We start from the raw sequence: 21246 nt of genomic DNA on the forward strand, positions 1-21246 counted from the left end.
ATGTTTCAGGATACCAAGTACGGATATAATTTAAGCTGTCATGAACTGATTTAATTTTCAGAATGGAATCTATTAAAAAAAACTTGGTACCAAGCACGCATGAGGTTTTGAAAGGTTTATTCATTAAGGTAAATGTTAATAAAACAAATCCCAAATTTTACTCTACATGCCCAAATTACTAAACTTTATAGAAAATAACATCAATCATAGTGAATGATAGTTTGATCATTTTTCATATACACAGTTCGTAGTCAACATGTAATCATATGAATGTAATATGAAGTAATCTTAAAATAAACATGATTACACTTGTTGTTTTTTTTACATTATAATCGATTTAATTACGATCAATTGTAGTCCGAAATAACAAGAACTTGGAAATATGGAATTCATTATTTTTCTTCTTCATTTTCGTCAGAGGAGACTCTATAAAATCTCACATCGGTCTCCTCTCCCCAGGAGCACTACAATCAAGATTTCCCATTACATAACTGTTTAACGTATTAACTACCATTATTTTTACAGTTAAATAAAGCTTCCAGGAATATTTTTCTGAAGTACATCCAACTCGAGGTGCTAATCAATTTTTTTCTATCTTTTTAGATCATGATAAATATAATATACTTTGAAAAGAGCCACACCTATGATGATGATATAATCAAATAACTGGTTTTGTTGTATATGAAAATAATATTGTAGCAAGTGTATTGATATTTGTAAATACATTCGATATTAAAATTGGTACTGGTGGTGCACTTCTATTTACCATCTTGCATGGAAATTTTTATGCCGACTTTTCGAAGACCCCCCCTCCCCCCCAAAAAAACAAAGAAGAAAAAAACATCTTGCTCATTGAAAGTTCTCCAGTTTGATTTTGAGATCGGAAGTTTCGTTATATTTTTCTTCATATATTGATATCGTCAATATGACACCTATGACAAACGTGGTTATTTCAACTTTCCAATTGTCGCTTTCTTTTTGTCTTATGCCTGCTGTAACATACGCTCGGTCCCATGGTATGGCGTTGACATATCAGAATAGACGTCTGACCTTTAGATTTAATAGTTGTGTCATATTCCAATATGTCACATTTTATCACATGATAGTTTGTAACTGTGATGTGTATCTTCTTAGATAAAAGCATCGGTAAACTCATCTCCGCTAGCCTAGGGTTATGACCAACTCCGGAGGGGAGTGGATCGTAACCCTTGGCTAGCAAAGATGCGATAAACTACTGTTGCCTTTCATCTATACATTATGGTTTATGGTATTATTATTTCATTCAACAATTTATATTATCTTACATAGGAACCAAATCTTGAAATACCAAATCTTTTGGAAGGAACAAGAGTCGTACAATAATAATAATCATTTGAGTAAAAAGTAAAATCACAAAAATACTGAACTCCGAGGAAAATTCAAAACGGAAAGTCCCTGTTCAAATGACAAAACACATCAAACAAATGGACAAGAACTGTCATATTCCTGACTTTGTACAGGCATTTTCAAATGTAGAAAATTGTTGAATCAACCTGGTTTTATAGCGCTAAATCTCTCACTTGTATGACAGTCGCATCAAATTCCATTATATTTAAAACAAAACAGGCATAATAGGTAAAGTTGTCAAAATATGGGTACAGCAGTCATCACTGTGTAACAATCTCAAAACAAACAAATATTTAACAAAAAACTCTTAAGCTGGGGTCACACATTCACGATTTTTACTGCCGTCCTTGACAGGACCATACCCGATTAAAATTTGTCAAAAGTCTGATCAAGATCCTGTGAATCGTGGATGGAAATCCGATTTGTATCTTTCGCCAGGTAAAATTCGACCGAGTCTGTCACGACTGCGTCCCGATTCTACCGAATGTAATCCGACAGAGATCAGATAGTGACAAGACAGTGAACCGACGCAGACGGAAGTTATCCGTTCGAAAACTGTCGGCATACTCGGGATGATCAGGTACTGTCGGAACGTAATCCTATCACGGTCCGCTCTATCGCATTGCAAACGGCTTTGTCTGGCCTCAGTCGTATTGTATTCTGTTATTGTCGGGACTTCTCCAGATCATTCCCGTTCCACAGGACACCGTCCCTAATACACAGAACATTGTTGGGAATTCGATCCGATACAGCAGAATCTGTCACGACATAGGCACGATTGTAATCCGACTAGACAAAATCGGCTGAGTTTCCCCGAATGTTACGGGACGCACCTAACTGTCGGGGTGCTTTGCCGAACTATTCGGACCCTTCCCGACCAGTAGGAATCTGTTACGAACTAAAACGACTACGTTAAGACAATAATAGGACATTCCAGATAACTGAGGATACTAATCCGACTTTTTCACTTTTCGTGTCGTATCGCTGTCTGATCTCAAACGGGAGCAATAATCGGCAATGTGTGAACCCCGCATTACGGAGAAAAAGTTCTTATTCATTGAAAAATAAAAAGAATGCAAATATGAAATAAATCTGCAAAGAAATCGAGGAGCAATAGAGCAAAAGCATTTGTGTAGTGTTTCATAATAGGAAAGCCTCTTGTAATATTCAAGCAAGACAATGTAAGTGATACAAATATTCTGTAAATCCATGAAAGACAATAGTTTCTGTGATTGTTAATTTTATTCAGTGTTTGTTATTTATTGATAGGAAAGTCTCTGGTAGTGTTTGTTATCCAGTAAGACAGAAATTTCAATGATACTACACAATAAAAAGTTCTGTAAATCCAAAAAAGACAACGGTTGCTGTGTATTCGGTGTTTGCTATGTATAGTTTAAAACACACGATATATCTTTATACGACTGAAGGTTTTAGTATAGAAATTGGTTTTTATAAAATAGAAAATAAAAACGTTATATACTAAAGTTGGTTGCAAGATATTACTAAACTCTACATAAACTTTCGTTTATAGGTTGACTGCCTCAAAACATTCAAACTTATAACAGATGATGTGAAATACTCATATTAATTATATTACATGTTTCTGCGAGTTAAACAAACAGCTTTAGGACCCTTGAAATCTTACTGAAGACGTTGCATGGGTGTTACATGGTTTAAGGTTATCCACGTTACTAGTGGGCGTCAAAGGAATGAATTTACTGTTATAATGTCTTCTTCGTCATTTTGAAAGTTACAGCGCTAAAGTAAAGGTAAGACATATATTTCTCTCTTAATTTTGATAAATTGTTTTATACATCTTTTGAATCATGCATTTCTTTATGCATTTCTTGTTCTATTCTTTTTGCTCTTTGTTCTCTACGATTTGTCATAATTGTGTTTTAACAGACTAGAAAATATTTGATTTGCCGAAATACCAAAAGAATTAGACAAAAGTCAAACAAAGTATTGCAGACTTCTCTGCTATCATATTTAACCATAAAATAAATTGGAGCGTGCATGCATTGACATGTTTAACCCCGTCGCAATTTTGCGCCTGTCCCAAGTCAGGAGCCTCTGGCCGTTGTTAGTCTTGTATGATTTTTAATTTTAGTTTCTTGTGTATAATTCGGAGTTAAGTATGACGTCCATTATCACTGTGCTAGTATACATATTTTTAAGGGGCCAGCTGAAGGACGCCTACGGGTGCGGGAGTTTCTCGCTACATTGAAGACCCATTGGTGGCCTTCGGCTGTTGTCTGCTCTATGGTCGGGTTGTTGTCGCTTTGACACATTCCCAAATGTACTTTCTCAATTGTATTGCTATAAAACCAAGAATTTCAAGGTGTGCAATGAAATCGATTTCCTTGAAAATCTACGGCCGACACCCACGAGTTGGTTGACTTTTATGTAGTAGATGCCGACTGATATGTTCCAGCTGTCGTAACCATTGTTCCGATCTCTTTTGCTCGAATTCAAACTACTGTACACGACTTATCCACGGGTTTGGACTTCAATGAAAAACACGACCCATGCCACTTATTGGCCAAGATAAATGTACCTTTCCGGAGCACATGATATCAACCACAGTTTTTCTATGGAGTTTCTCTTTTTAGATTTTTATTTTGTGTTTTAATTACTGTTTGTCTTTAGACGGGTTTTCTCATTTTGCCATGTGATTGTCAGTTTGTTTATGTTGTGTTTTAATTACTGCTTGTCTTTAGACGGGTTTTCTTATTTTGCCATGTGATTGTCAGTTTGTTTTCAACTTGTCAGTTTGAATATTCCCTTGGTTTTTTTTTGCATGATACTTCATTTATATAAGCTGAACATTGAGAGAATCTATTTTCAATGACTAGATGAAAAGTTCTAAAACCAATGGAAAGTTATTTTGGATACAGCTTAATTTATGAGCTTATTTAGTATGTCAAATTATAGTATATAGTTATAAAAAAAAAAGAGAAAAAAAAGAAGGACATCGTTATAGTTAACACCACAGTAACAGGACGGATCAGAAATAATAGTGACGCTAATGACATCATAATTTAAGAGAAAAGTAAATACATTCATCACAGATACCAAATCATCAGAGTTGGTTAAAAGGAATAAGGCAGTGTGCGATATAAAAGTCATAATTGATTCAACACATGATGTTTAGTGTTAGTGCATACGTTTTTCAGCTCTGATTTGAATTTATTAAATATTGGAATCGGACAAGGTTTTTTTTAAATATCAGCTGCAGTATTTTTGAGCTTTTGATTTTGCCATTTGCTAAAGTATTTTTTGTGTAGAACTTATCTCGGAGTTCGTTGTTTGTGTTATTTAACTTTTGTTTGCAGAGAGCATTCAATTGATGTTTTTTACGCAATAATAAGGGTTTGAAAATCAGCCTGAAACAAATATTTGGTAGCATGTATAATTTGAAATATAGTTAAGGGAATGTTACATGAACAAAAGTTTAAAATTGTGTTATACAGTTTTAATCTGTTTACACATACGGTTGTGAATAAAAACAGAAATGACTTAACTATCCACATCAATATATATTTCAAAAACATCGATTCCGTCTAAGATCAGTACAGTGTTGTTTATAATTACTAAATTATATATTTGGCTAGATTGGACTTGTTTAACCACCCTACTACTTTTTAAATAAAATTGATGAAAATAAATCTTTCTCCAGATAAATGTCAAATGTTACATTCAACATCGGAATACAGATCAAAATGAGAATACAAATATAAAACAATAAACAATAACAAAAATAATCTATCCTTTATTCAATTTACTTTGGTTGTAAAGTTATTAATCATTATTTTTTTCAGGAACAAAATGTATGCACAATATTTTCTTGGGGCACTGTTAGGCTTATGCTTTGTCAATGGACTGACGGCAGCTATAGTACCGGGCTTTGATGCTGCACGTATGAATGCTCTAATGAGTCCACCTGGCCAAGGTACTTTCATTCTGTCCTATATGTATTTTTATTTCTTTGTTTTATGAATACCAATTTACATTGAGGTATATTTTCTGGAAAATAGCTTTACAACTTTCTCAATGCTTAGTTCCCTAAATGTTTGACTAGATTTAAATAAAGCTTACAGAAGTATACCCTGGTCAAAAGTCATAAATCGATTGAGAGAAAACAACAAATCCGGGTTACAAACTAAACCCGAGGAAAAACACATCAACTAACGAAACAAAAGAAACACTGAAGTCCAACAAAAACAAACAACAATGCAACACACAAAGAAGCAAATTATATTAAGATAACAACTGCCATAAAAAAAAAAGTCTTCCTTGTGTTGTAACAAAACTGAAGTCTATTTGCAAGCTAGTTTCAACAACTTATTGTGACGTATGAAATATATTGCTTACACATTCACGGACTCTTTCGTAAACACTTACGCGCCTTTATGCCCATGTCGTGAAGATATTTGTAGCCTAAACATGTTATATACGCTTTGTTTTACAAATTTATCCCTGCACAAATTGTAATTACTATAAGAAATTGTCCAAAATGTGATAGTAGTGTTACCTGTCTAGCTAAATTCATGGATTAAAAAAATTCAGTTATCGCATTTTGTTCTTTTTGAAATAATCTAGCATGGTATGCTACTAGACATTACAAACGGGAAACATTTTCTCGTTTAAAAAAGATCGGTAATCTTTAATTATGAAAGGAGGAGTTAATTAAAGACGATAATTGACGAGATATTCCATTACACAAATCTAACTATAACTGGAATAAATCAAAAGTAGAACACATATAATAAGAAAATATATCCGTTTGTAAACTAGATACATTACAACAGTTCCTATATTCTTACATTTTCAGGTACCCCTTTATCAGCAAAAGATGCCATGGGTCATTTCCCAGGACTAAGTAGTATGTTATATGCATTATAATTCTGTTCCTTATATCTTAATGTTATATCCCAGGCCATTATATACAGTAATAATTTATGAATGTTTGACAAAATGTATAGGGTTTTATGTAAGATGATAAATAATTGCATCTTCTGAGTTTTAAAGTTACAAAACAATATTTCGGGAACTTTTAAAATGCAACACTCATTTATTTTCATTAAAACTAAAATTCTACATAGGAGTTTATCGATTACATGTATTTAATTCAAATGTATCAGTTTGACCTGTACGTTTGCATTTAGTTGCTAACATCAATTACATTTGAACTTTGGAGGTTAGTTGCCAAAAAAGGGAACTTAAGATACCAGAGGAACATTTAAACTCACAAACCGAAAATAAACTGACAACGCCATGGCTAAAAAACAAAAAGTCAAACAGCCAAACAATAGTATACTAAACACATTGCAGAATATAAGAAAATAAAGACTAAGCAACACGAACCCAACCGAAAACTAGAGGTGATCTCATGTGCTCAGGAAGATTTAGCAGATCCTGCTTAACAAGTGGCACCCATCGTGTTAGTACAAACCCGGTAATACGTCTAACTCGTTACGTCACATTTGTCACAATGATACCAATCTCCTTATTTGAATGTTTAAAACAAAACTAAACAAATTTAAATTTCTTACTGTATAATGATCCATAATTGTTAAACATGATTTATTCAAACCTTGCAGCTATATCATACACATTTAACATAAAACATCCTTGCCCACATGTTGATAGAGGTGTTTTTATCGGCAGTCAGAGAAACCTTATATCTGTGAAAAGTTTAAAAAAAAAAAAAAAAAAAGATTTCAGTTATACCATTACAATCTAAAAAATACAAAACAATAGTATTAAGTATTTGTATATATTCTTTACATTTTTAGATACTGTCTATTCCAGTTCAAGCTTTCCAGGCCAAATGCCCCCAGGTATATAATCATTTTTGCATTCACATTTCTTAGAATCTTGAATCTGACTCTGCAATTATAAATTACGTCATGATGCCTTTTAATGTAAATTGATATCCTGCATTTATTATACACTACCAATTAACTAGGTGTTAAATTGCTGAATTATTGAAATATATCAATTTGCATTTACCTTACTATCATAATTTAAATAAATTAGTTCAAATCGACCTGTTCTATAACGCCATGATGAGGCATATTATACTTACTATTTTCTTATTATTTCTCTTGCTAGGAGAACAGTTTGAAATTTAAAGATTGAATGCTATCCTATGGTTTTGCCCTGGACTATGAACTATCGGTTGTATATGCATTTCAAAATTACAGACGAAATACATAAAAAAAAGAATTCAAACTCATAAGTCAAAAACAAACTGATAACGTCATGACAAAAAACGATAAACGACCAAAGGAAAATCCATGTACTAAGTATACAAAACACAGAAGAAAACCTAAAGACCGAGCAACAATCATTATACGTCTATCACCCAATTAAACTCTATTATTTAGCTTGCAAATTTTAACGACTTTCTTTCTACTAACCTTTGCAACTGCTCTTTTTAATGCAATTCAAAATTCATTGACTTAGCTTTTGCGCTGCAAAATCAAGTGATTATTTTTTGGTTAAAACGTAGTTTTTGAAAGTGCTTTTTGCATACATAAACACATTTTACGGAAGGATAAATATTCCGTATCAATTTCAGAAATAATACATGATGGTCTTGAAGTAAAGCTTATAGGAACAGGAACTGTCGTTGTTTATCCTCTTCTTACGTTTTGATATTTATCTTTGTAAACTATTAGCCTTTTTCTACTTTTTTTTAGTTTTATGTTTCTAGTTACAAAGATTTTAACACAATGTTGACTGCTATACCCTTATTTTAAACATCCAACTGACTATGTCTGTTAGTTTTGTTTACACATAATTGTGTCAATGTAATGGAATTTTATGCGAATGTCGTACAAGTGTGAGGTTTAGCTAGCTACAAAACCAGGTTTAATTAACAATTTTTTACATAAGAAATGCTTGAACCAAGTCAGTAATATGTCAATTGTTTTCAATTCGTTTGGTCTGTCTGAGCTTTGGGAAATGCATTTTTGATAAGCGACTTTCCGTATTGAATTGTATCAAGTTTTGGATTTTTATTCTTATTTGGCCTCTAGTATCCCGGTAGCAATCAGGGTTGTTAAAGCTTTACCTCGGAGATGCTACATTCTCTGTAGAACTGTAGAATTATTAACTTTGTGCTAGCAAATTAAAAGCAGTAAATACGACTGTCTAAAATGTATGAAACATATGATTGTCCGATTGAAATTTATAATCAGTTAAACACAATTATGTGATATTAGAACGACAGCAGAAGTCTTGATGCCTACACTAAAATTTCATAAAGATTCCTAAAAGTTAAAACATCATTTACTAACACATTACAATTATATCACAAATATCTTTTAACATAAAACATCTTTTAACTACTGTTGCCAGTGGTGCATTTTTATTGGCAGTCATCACAACTTTGTTTCATTCATACCATTACAATATACAAAATTCACAATAACAGGTTTTTTTTTACTTTAGATAACAGTGTCTTCCCCAACTTCAACTCTCCAGGCCAACTTCCGCCAGGTATAACAATTTTCCCTGGACTCTTGAAAGTCACTCTGCATGCCATTACAATTTTAATCATTATGCCATTAAATAAAAATAGATAACCTGCACGATTTATGTATCATAAAATAATGTCAAATTGCTAAAAAGATTACCTAAATTATTGAAATCAATCTATTTGTATTTACTATATTAAATTCATGTTAAAATAAGAAAAACCTGAACTGAATCGGAAGTACGCACTCATGGACGTATTCAAACTAGGATATTAAGTATATTATAATTGAACTAGTAAGTAAATACCTGCAAATACAGGTTCAATGATTAGATTCTATCCTTAAAGTGTTGCTTGAAACTATCGGTTTAAATATGTTTCAACAATAATTGTATTTCTTTGAAACATGCAGCTGAACTCTAAGAACTCTTGAATTATTAACTGTGTGCTCATCATATTAAATGCCGTGAAATATGCATACATCATCATTCTTCCTAATAAAGTTAGGTTCTTAACTCTCTTCGGAAATGACAGAATAATCTCTGAGATTTTACAAATTCCCAGTATGAAGAATTATACTTCCTAAACTATTTAGAGTTTAACACACTTTGACCATATAATGATATTCATATTCAAATTTTAAAAGTTCTCCTGTAGGATTGAAAATATAACCTACATAATTCATAATATGTTTTTATTTCAGGATACGTATATACAAGAAGAGTCAGTGAGTATCAGGCTATCATACATTTTGTGAATTTGTATGGTTAGAGTATGTTGTGTTTTGAAGTCTTCATTCTCGACTATTATTAATTATAGTACGGTATAACCAAGAGCCCAGAAATACAACAATTGATGAACGAAGGGAGCCATAAAACATAAAATGAAATTGTAAAAAAAGAGAAAGACAACCACTTAATTTAAATCTGAAATATTAAGCAATGATTCAAGAAAATGAATGAAAAATCGCAGCACCCCCTCTAACAAAGAAAATATCCATATATATATATATATATATATATATATTTGTATATCTATATAAAACAAACAAACATAAGAATAAGTTATTGAATAACTTAACACCCCAAAAACATACATACAATGAGGCGATATTTTTCTGTATCTTTCTTCTTTGTAAATATATATCCACAGATACCTTTGTGTAAACTGATTTAAAACTATGAATGATGAGATACAATTGTAATTTTTATTTTTTTATTTTTAGGAACAAGCATGCCTAACATCGCATACCCAACATACCCTTCATATCCAACTGGCAGTATGTATTATTCATCTACAGCAACTATTGTAACTTTTTTAAGAAAAAAGATACTCATATAATAGATGTACAATCCACATCGGTAATTTTGGTAGCTGTTTCCTCATATCAAATTTAAAAAAATCATAAATACTTGAGGCCAATTAAGAAACAAGGCTCGACAGCAAAGCATTATCATAATTCACCAATAGCTTGTCTAGCCACAAAACCAGGTTCAACCCACCATTAGTTTCTTAAAATGTCAAGTAACAAGTCATGAAAATGGCAGTTGTTGTCTAATAATTTGTTTCTGTGTGTGTTACATTGTCGTTTTGTTGCACTTTCGTGTTTCTGTTGTATCGTTATTTTCCTCTTATGGTTGATGTTTTTTCTTCGGTTTTTGTTTGTAACCCGGATTTCTTTTCTCTCAATCGATTTATGTCTTTCGAACAACGGTATACTACTGTTACCTTTATTTGAAAGTGATTATTTTTTTTTATTGCTCAACGTTCTATGAAAATTGTTTCTACCTATACCTACATTTCGACTAGATGTGCCTGCGTATTTATATACTTCCCTTTGGCAAGGGTTTACGTTTGGAAAGTAAACGATCATTTATAAACTTTAGAGCTAACTAGAAGAAGCCAACTTCTATGTCTACTGAAGTTGAAAACTTAGTTTTAAGAAAAAATGAAAAAATATGAGACAACAATTAAAACAAACCAATAAGATTGGTTAAATATAATAGATCTTATTACAAATATTTTGTTTAAGAAAACACTTCTAACACAAAGATACTTACAAAATAAGACATTCAAATTATGATGTTTAGGATATTCATTTAATAACACTATTGCTTACCCACTAGCGCCAAATACTGTGTTCTGCAATTTATGGATGTCAACAACGTAATTAATATGCCTGCTCTATGCCCACTTTAATATGGGTAGACATTGTATTTGCCAATATATTTACACAGATCTTAAGTGAAATGTTAAATTAATAATATGAAATATACCAATGTTCAAATGAACATCTTAACCACACGACTTACTTAAATCAACATGTCGCATTAAAAAATCGTTCTCTTGGAGTAAACTCAGTCAATAACATATATATCCGTGATACAACTTTTTCATATTGTTTTTACTAGGTTATTACAGAAGAAGGACGATTAACAACAACCAAGGCGGGTTCCCGTGGATGTGGTATGCAATGTCAGAGATGTAAACCAAACATGCTACAAAATTTTTCCTCTTTTTTTTTTAAAATAAAATGAACAATCATTCCTTTCCTTTCTTTTTAATATATTTCTCTAGTATGTATATGTATCAAGAACTAACATGTTCTTTGTTATAATAAAACATTGTAAGTATGAAATCTTTTAAATAATAAAATTAGTGTGGTTTTACTGTCTTCTTTCTTTAAAAGCGATATCTCAACTAACCTTGCCATTATTTATTTCAATTCATACATAATAATTTAATTTTGGATGTTACACGTGTAATGATTATCTGGGTTTTAATGTCTATCAGCTCTTTGGATGTTACACGTGTAATGATTGTCTGGGTTTTAATGTCTATCAAAGACATAATTCTTTCATTTGACCTGACATCATCGATTTACTACTTAAAAATGAAATTAAGAATTGAATTTTAAGGAATTACTCGGGTTATTCAAATTATAAACGTGCCATTTATTAGGTTTCAAACACAGTATTAACTTGTTTTCTTTTTCAATGTAACAACATTCTCACTCAGTTCTTACATCAGGCTTTTGCTGCGAGAACGTTCATTGAGTCCATGCTTCGACACTAGGCAGTTAAAATATATAGGGATAGTAGTGTAACGGTACAGCATAAGAAAAAAAAAACCTATTCAAAACAATAAACGAAAAAATAAATCTGAGAAACAGTCAATAAACATCAACCACTCATTTACAGGCACATATGAAATATGGCTGGGTTAAACTATTTTAAAGGCGTCAACTCTCCATCTAACTTGGGACAGTAGTGTAGCAGTACAACAAAGAAACAAAGTTTAACTATCAAAATAAGTTACTTAACAGATGGATACAAAGCAGAAATAAGTCTTACAAAAACACAGTGTACGTGGCAGGGTACTTATCTATCCCCACAACAAAAAAGACAGTACAAACAAATCTGAGAGTAGTCTATTCAATATTTCGGGTGCTAGAGTCTAGAGAGGTATCATTCAACAGAGACTGTAAATGATTTTTAATCAACAAAATTTCTCCAAATTGACAAACAATCATTTAGATGTGACAAAAGGTATTCAAAGGTCCCTATATTGGCACATGCACTAGATGCTTTAAGATCTCAACCATCTCCCTTTTAATCTCGATCAAATGGTTAATAAAAGGTACCCAAAACAACAACCATAAAACATGTAGTTAAGTTTTCATTTTTAGTCATACGGGACCTTTCATAGATTACTATACTGTATGGGTTTGGACATGCATGTCTAGTATATCTATAATTCTATGCATACTAGAGGGCATTATTACCCCAACTGCAACATGGTCCCCTTTTGAAAGCCGTTGATCTACTCATGAACGTGCATCGGCACAAACTATAAACACAGGTCTGTGAATTGAAGGTCGAAGGTCAATTATAAAAAGATGAAAACAAACGTCATATTTACATGTTAAAAGTAACTAGTACCACAATAATGTTGTCTTTACTATAAATATTACTTATTGGCCAATAAACTGAACACGTATGTGCTCATTATACCGCATTAATAAGGACAAGGTCAAGTGACATGTGACTGACTGAAAAGTACAGGATACACACTACAACTTAACCAAATATTGTAAACAGGTTTTAATACTTAATATTAACGCAGCAATCGAAAACTCATGCCAATGTCTCGCCTCCTTTTCAATCAGGTGAGACAAAATAGAAAGCCCGGATTTGTCATTATTACAAACGTGCTTACACTGCACTGATTTTCAAATATCCTACCTTCTAGACTTTATTCAAAAACATAGTTTATTGGTGTTAGTCGTTTTTGTTATTGCTCATAAATATTATCTGACTAGATGGTTAAAAGCTAGATGGTTTTGAAATGTTGTCGTTAAACACAATTGTCTTTGGAGAAGTAATAGAACATTAAAAGAAAGTATCTTTGAGAAATAAGTTTCTCATATCAGAAGCTATTTAATTACTGTTGTAATGAACAGTATCATAGACAATGATTTAGTACTGGTATGATTTAAACTTTAATATTTTATTCATTGTCACTTAAACACAAGTTTTCTATTTGAATTGTTTTATATAACCAATTTTATTTGCTAATTGAAAATTAAGCGGAATAAAATAATTTAAGACAGCAGAGAAGATAATTCTGTTTTAATTGGTTATTATACTAACCGACTTAAATAAAAGAGTCAGCTATTAATACTGTAACTGAAGATGTCTCTAGTCTGGTCAAAGGGTCAGAGTGTCCTACTTAATTAAGCGATAAATTGTTGAAACTAGATAACATGTTTTCACGTGCAGAGAAATTTCACTTATGACCAATGCATGATTGGATATCCTCTTTCGTATTGGTCAATGATATTGCGGGTCAGCACGAGTTCACGTGTAAGTGTATTGTGGTCACTTCCTTTTATCATCAGCATTTGATGTGTTAACTTGTGATTCTTATCAAACAATTTGTTCAAAATTCCCACCCACATACCGCCCTTAATGTTATCTTTTGAAGTAGATACATGTATGTATAATTATAATGTTTATTTATGGGGCAGATTTTTCTCCACACCTTTGCTATTCTTTGTCATTTATTCAATTGACATGATATTAGTTGATGTCATTTCGTATTTATTATGTATTATTATTTCATATTAAATATGAACTTTTATGTCAAATGTTTTATTTGCAAAATGTATTTTTTGCATTTTATGATTTTGAATAAATGACCTTTTTTCGTCAGTTTAGTTTTTATATCATATAGCAAATCAAGCTCAGACTCTGGCTTGTGTATACATAGTATGTTTATGATATCTAGCTGTCTGTCTTAAAAATTCATGTTAACACATTTATTCAGAGTTACTTCCCTTTCATTATGTTTTTTTGTAACCACATTCTTGTCAGGATTCTACTTTATCAAATATCTACCACGCCAAGGTTGATCTCCAAAACCTTACCAACACTATCATAGACAACAAAGAGGGATGATCAAGGACCGATAGACTTGCCCGGGAAAGGTTTTGGTTAAGAAAGTTAAGGCCAGTTTCCCCAGAGTGCATATATGAAAAAAACAAAGAATAAGTTACTAATTTTCCCTACCATCACTTGTTTCTTGTAACTCAGAAAGAAATACATTCCCAAGAATACATAGATCGGTCAGTGCTGTTTCTTGGGAATGTATTTCCACAAAATATTTGTTGTAACATTTGTCGTCACCTTTGACATTTCCAAATTGTACCAGTTCATATCGGACGTTTGTTTTTTGTTTTTTTATATGAAGCATATATTTGCAGTCTCTATTGTTAATAACTATATAACCTACGTCATTTTTTGGAATTTTAGAATAGTGCTAGCGTCTATGTGTTCGGTTTCAACTATTTTAATGTATAAATTTCAAGATTGTTAAAGTTCAATTAGAATATTTTGATATGGTTCCTTTTAAATCATAATCATACTGATGAAGGATATCTGTTATCCGACATATTTAACATTTATTCATTTTCATATTCTTTGGTGATGTTGTAACCTATTAGACTTATTATATATTATTTTGAAGTGTACTGTTTCTTTATAAGCATATGATCAATCGCCCCATAAGAATTTTCGTTGGCTATTATTCAGTCATTTTATATACAACGCGATTTGGTGCCACGATATCCCGACCAGGGAAGAACAAAACATTTGCTAATGCAAATTTAAAGATCTAACATAGACGAATTATATGTACATCATGTGTTTTCAACTTTATATCACCATAACAGCTGACGATCCGATGGATGCAATCTGTTGCAGATTCCTCGCTGCTTCAGACTATAATTTATGTAGCTGCATCTTACATCGATTTGTAGGATCCTTTACAATAAATAATTCAGCTAATATGGAACAATTCCATATGCATGCCTCATATAGCATGTGCTAGATTAAAACTGACGGCAAAAGGTAACAACAGCCCATCAAAAACTTTATTATTGAAGAAGCTATGTGTTCGAGTGGTCAAACATAAAATCACAAAAATACTGAACTTAGAGGAAAATCAATTCGGAAAGTCCATAATCACATGGCAAAATCAAATAATAAAACGCATCAAAAACGAATGGACAAGAACTGTCATATTCCATGACTTGGAACAGGTATTTTCAAATGTAGAAAATGGTGGATTAAACCTGGTTTTATAGCGCTAACCCTCTTACTTTGATGACAGTCTCATCAAATTTCGTTATATGTAAATTGATGCGTTAACTAAACAGACACAATAAATAAAATAGTCAAAATATGGGTACATCAGTCATCATCGTATAACAATTTTAAAAGGAACAATTTAACAGAACACAAAAACATCTATCTACAAATATTCATTGGTTTGTGTGTCTCACGTCAGAAAATGCTATACGTAACATGTAGATTTGTCGTTCAATGTACATACAAACAATTTTAAAATTTACATAGGCAATGTTAGCATATAGGGTTAAAAAATCAAAAGTATGTAAGAATAAATTTCAGAAATAGACCGAGATTTGAAAATTGTCCAAAAGTTATATATAGAATTTATAAGAATCCACAAATAGTTAATTCCACTACGCGATTGAATGATTTTGACGTTTATTGTTCAACGTATTTTGCAATTCATAATAGAAATATATCATAATGACAAAAAATAGAACAATATCATACTGACGGGAGTTTTTAAAGTACAGAGTCACGTTATAAGAACCAAAGAAATACAAAAAAAAAAGTCGCATATACAAACAAGAGCGTCGGGCACAGTTCAACACGATTTGGTGCCACGATATCTCAGAAGCATAAGTTCGAATCTCGGCGAGGGAAGAACAAACAATTTGTTAACGCAAATTTACAGATATAACATTGTTGAGCTGATGTTATATACATAAAGTCTAGTTTCGGAGTTAGATGACGAGGAACTGCAAATACTGAATGCATCTATTTTTCAACAGCTTTTGAATTCACGAGAGCTGTTACCATCAGAAGTAGAAGGAATGAATAGAATAGAATAATTTTTATTGCTTATCACAGCGCCCAAAGCTGAGCTGAATGTTTACATTATATACAATGCTTACAATGATTTCAATATAAAAAAGAAGATATTGTATGATTGCCAATGAGACAACTGTACACAAGAGACCAAAATGACACAGACATTAACAACTATAGGTCACCGTACGGCCTTCAACAATGAGCAAAGCCCATACCGCATAGTCAGCTATAAAAGGCCCCGACATGACAATGTAAAACAATTCAAACGAGAAAACTAACGGCCATATTATATAAAAGAATGAACGAAAAACAAATATGTAACACATAAACAAACGACGACCACTGAATTACAGGCTCCCGACTTGGGACAGGCACATTCATAAATAATGTTGCGGGGTAAAACATGATAGCGGGATCCCAACCCTCCCCCTAACCTAGGACAGTGGTATATGATTGTTTAAAACAATTGCAGATGATAAAAAACAAAAATTATAATACAATAGAATAAGACCAGAAATAAAACCAACTGGTACATTTAATAATAAATTAGGTACACTAGCCCAGTTCCAGGATGTAAAGTTATGATGAAACTACTTTAACTATTGATTATTATCAACGGTTTTGTTTCTTTTTTTACATTTCTATATTTTTTTCGTCATTTCGATTCCCCTTTTGTCATAATTTGCCTCCGATTAGTTTTCTTCAATAATTTAACTGATTATGTGCAATATGTAAAATCAACGTGAGATGAAAATTGCTAAATATTTGTTAACTTTAAAACTTGTATAATTATCGATAAAAACAAAACATGTGTTATTAAAATAAATGGATGGAATGAAGCAAAATGAATTGTTAATGAAAAAGAGACATAAAAGAAACATTATATAAAAGCTAAATGTCTATGCCCATTGCCTCTCCATCCGTAGACATAATAGACATTAAAAGCCAGGAAAAATCATGGTAAGGATTATGATACATCGTCTCCAGAAGGTCCCAATAGGCTTCTGAAATATAAAACAAATACATTCTGCGTTCGGAACTCAGTGGAATACACTAGTTATATGAAAACAAACATGAAATATCTGAAAATAGTCCGTTGATCCTTTTCCGATTTTGTATTGTTTGTTGTAACTATTTTATTCCAAAATGTATTGAAAAAATTAAGAATGTTGCTTTAAAGGATAAATGCACGGTATTTTATTAAAGACTATATATGATTTACATACATGTAGTGTTCAATTCGTTCCTTGAACTTGACTTAATAAGGTCAATCGTTCCATAGTTATACCTTTTCAAAAGTCTCTTTACAGTCCAGATATATCATTATTTTAAAAGCGTTAACGATTGAATTAATAATTTGATGAAAAAGGCTCTAAATTTATAATGTGAAGTCGAGGCTCATTTGGCTCCGTACATTTATGAAAAAAATTGTTCGGTAGTTAATGTAGCTCAATGCTACCTGTAAAACAAATCACTAAATATTCAATGCCAATAATTACCTTGGGGTCCAAGATGTTTCATAACTGCGGGAACCATGTTACTGGTTGTTCCATAAACATCAAATACAAATAAAACTAAACAAAAAACGAGCGTTATCATCCTATAAAATAAGAAGAAACTTATGTATACAAATTGCCGTTTGCACCCAAAATCAATTATAAATGACTCCTTCGTTGCTGATCTTGATTCATTTTATTTTGAAACTCTTGAAGAAAAGTCTTTAAAAACAACAAGATATGAATAAATGACTAACAACCATTCCATACACAAAAGCTAGGTAACCAATTTCTTATAGAATCTGCGAAACAACATAAGCAAAACCGATCTTATATTTGACGAATGAGCCGTGAAAATGAGGTCAAGGTCAGATAACTTTTGTCATCATTCCATACATGTACATTCACCATATAGTAAACCTATTATTTTATTCTAGAGAAATGGACTTAACTATGAAATCATTACACTGCATTTTGAAACATGAAAATCACGTCAGATGAAACTGTCAAACAGACATGTACACTTGCAATCATTCAATAACTAACTTCTGTAAGCCTTTTGCTTATAGTATATTAGAAACGAACTTAACCATTTAAAATAAAACTATAAAATTATCAATGAACCTTAACAATTTTGTCAAGGTCAAGGTCAAATGCGGAAAACTAGGCATATATGTACATCTGTCAACAATTCCATAAACACACTATAGTTGACCTATAATAATTACTTAAATTGCGGACAATCAAAAAAACTTAACTTTTATCACTGATTTCACGAAATGAAGTCGAGGTCAGATGAATCATGTCCGTCGGAGATAAATATGCAAGTATCCCTAATTGTTACATGTATCCTACTACTCTTAATAAGTGAGAAATGCATAAGACAAAAAGAAGTATATTATAATATTTTAAGCTCGAGAAGCTATATATTCACTATTGTCATTTAAACATATAATTTTGAACCAATTATTATTATTTATTACTAAGTATCTCATTTTACATGAAAAGGTACAAAACATTATTTATTGTCGCCATAAATTATATTCATAAAGTAAACTTACTTTATAATAGGTTTCCAAAATCTTTTATTTTACTTCTATAACATAAACAATTTATTATTGTATCGTCTACAACAGCAGTAAGTTCAGACGGTTGCACAGTCACCAAAAAATTAATATACAGCTGCTGGCAAAATCTTACACAAGATAAATTAGAAAAAGGTTAAAATATAATCACAAAAGTATTTTAACTTACAATGTACGCCTTTATTAATGTTATGTCAAACATTATTTTTTCTTAAAAAAAACCAAGTTATATAGCGGGACATTTAAAAAAAAAAAAACTATCAAGCAAGATATAAATGCGCTTCAAATGAATCAAATAGGTTTCGGCACAATTGTATCTTATATGTTAGAATTCTAAACTTTTCTGTAATTGAAGAATTCTTTGCATATACAAGTTTCATGCACCAAAAATATTATATTTAAAGTTGTGTACATATATCAATATATTTTAAAAAAAGATAGTAAGCAAATGTCTTTACCTACTTGGCAATAAAAACTACAAGAGTTCGCTGTAACATTGCCATCTTACATGAGTAGTTAAATAAGCCTCATATGTCCATGTACTAGGCCTATAATTGTGTATGCCAGACACGCGATTTATCTACAAAAGACTCAGCTTTAACGTTAAAATAAAAAGTTCAAAGTTCAAATAAAACAAAATTTCAAAGAGAATTAACAACCCACAAGTCCAAAAGATTTTGCAAATCAGATTTAAGGTTACCTTTAGTTATCTATTCCTTTGGAAGAAACCCTTAGTATATCCACGAATTTTGCAGCAATTTTAAAGAGAGTTCAAATCATACTCAAACTGAGTTAATCACCAGCAACATCAACTCACAAATACCAGTTTCTAGTACTATCGGCATATTCCTTTGACATTGAAAAAAACAGGTCCTAGAACACCAGGATAATTTAAGATGGCCTTGTGGAAAATTAAAACCAGCAGTCGTATAGAGGCATAAGACAGTATGCCATGACATATTCATTGCCAAGGCATAACAAAACATATATGTTGTAATGAACAACAGGAAAGTATAAGCTGGCATGATATTCAGTGTAGCATGGTGAATTTTAATTCAATTTTCTGCAATCAATCCAACCCATCATTGAAATCTATAATTCTGACGAATTTCTTCAATGTCTAAACCACTTTTAGACTTATAAGTACATTTAGTCCAGTTTCACTAAAGCAGCAATCATCATTTATTTTTATATTACAGGTTCAAATAATCGTAGTGTCACCATTCTATAGACCTCTATCTAACATTGGTTTATCAAATTCAATATTATTCCAACTGTCATTTAATTAAACCGAATTAGCAAACAGTTAAATCTTCATTGATTATAGCGGGAGATTTTAATTTAATTTTATTTCATTCCAATTTATAGGGTCCCTACAAGGCATTTTAATACATATGACAAAAGTAATAATAATAAAAATGAAATAAAACATACCAACCTTAAACATTTGCATTGCTAAGTTACTACAGTAGAGAAAAATCCCCCTAAAACACTTTGATGAAAAACACAAATGAAAAACACAACCAATAGTAGGACAAGAGAGGCAGCTGTATAACATGTATAAAGAGAAACAACTCTAGTGTTATTCAAGTGTAAATAAACAACACCAACAACACTTATGTCAACAGTTTAACAAATATATAATAAACAGTCATAAATTAACAGTGACAGGTAAGATATGTATATATGTTTTTCAAGGTTATTCATAGATACGTATTTTTCATCATTAAAAATATCATATGTTCATATAATATATATGTTATGTAAACCACGATTGTGAACTGTACAACACAAAACTCACTTAAATGGTTGAATCAAACTTATAACAAAAATTTTATAAAATAAATATAGATTTCCATGGATAGATAAAACACTCAAACGGCTAACCTATCGTCAAAAATGAATTATACACAAAGACGATAAAAGCTACACTGAGTTATAGATCTTTAATCCCAAGTACAAACGGAATAAAAGAGGGGCAAAAGATACCAGAGGGACAGTCAAACCCATAAATCGAAAATAAACTGACAACGACATGGCTAAATGAAAAAGGAAAACAGACCGACAATAGTACACATGACGCAACATAAAAAACTAAAGAATAAGCAACACGAACCCCACCAAAAAACTGGGGGTGATATACCAGGTGCTTCGGAAGGGTAAGCAGATCCTGCTCCACATGTGACACCCGCCGTGTTGCTCATGTTATAACAAATCCGGTAAATTGTCTAATTCGGTAGGTCACAATCATGAAAGGGAAGGAGATTGTAGTTACGACGTAAGGAACATATAACTCCGATATCATCTGTGAAACGGTTATTCCCATACGG

The 21246-nt window shown here is 31.7% G+C and overlaps 1 protein-coding gene and 1 long non-coding RNA gene across 3 annotated transcripts; one reads left to right on the top strand and one right to left on the bottom strand.

The window, feature by feature from the left end:
* The first annotated feature begins 3010 nt into the window (after window positions 1–3010).
* LOC139510704 (uncharacterized) lies at window positions 3011–11538 on the top strand. Of its 2 annotated transcripts, XM_071297240.1 has the most exons (8): window positions 3011–3155; window positions 5208–5338; window positions 6221–6271; window positions 7185–7229; window positions 8848–8895; window positions 9576–9599; window positions 10098–10151; window positions 11284–11538. In XM_071297240.1, the coding sequence occupies exons 2-8, from the start codon at window positions 5215–5217 to the stop codon at window positions 11358–11360; spliced, it is 423 nt and encodes a 140-aa protein (XP_071153341.1). In that variant the 5' UTR covers window positions 3011–3155; window positions 5208–5214; the 3' UTR covers window positions 11361–11538. The 2 variants fall into 2 exon arrangements, with proteins under 2 accessions (XP_071153341.1, XP_071153342.1); XM_071297241.1 differs by lacking the exon at window positions 8848–8895.
* A 5530-nt stretch (window positions 11539–17068) lies between these two features.
* LOC139510705 (uncharacterized) lies at window positions 17069–19031 on the bottom strand. The gene is made up of 3 exons (XR_011661964.1): window positions 18893–19031; window positions 17835–17935; window positions 17069–17339 (listed from the first exon to the last, which is right to left on the bottom strand). It is a non-coding gene; the product is annotated as an uncharacterized lncRNA (long non-coding RNA).
* Window positions 19032–21246: the final 2215 nt, after the last annotated feature.

The sequence above is a fragment of the Mytilus edulis genome, chromosome 2, assembly GCF_963676685.1.
Source record: "Mytilus edulis chromosome 2, xbMytEdul2.2, whole genome shotgun sequence".
Lineage (NCBI taxonomy): Eukaryota > Metazoa > Mollusca > Bivalvia > Mytilida > Mytilidae > Mytilus > Mytilus edulis.

Bases quoted from the DNA above. Each gene is read 5' to 3' on its own strand.
- LOC139510704 (XM_071297240.1), top strand. From the start codon at position 5,215: ATGTATGCACAATATTTTCTTGGGGCACTGTTAGGCTTATGCTTTGTC. The intron at 7,230-8,847 runs GTATATAATCAT...TTTTTACTTTAG, and splicing joins TCCAGGCCAAATGCCCCCAG to ATAACAGTGTCTTCCCCAAC. The intron at 10,152-11,283 runs GTATGTATTATT...TGTTTTTACTAG, and splicing joins CCCTTCATATCCAACTGGCA to GTTATTACAGAAGAAGGACG.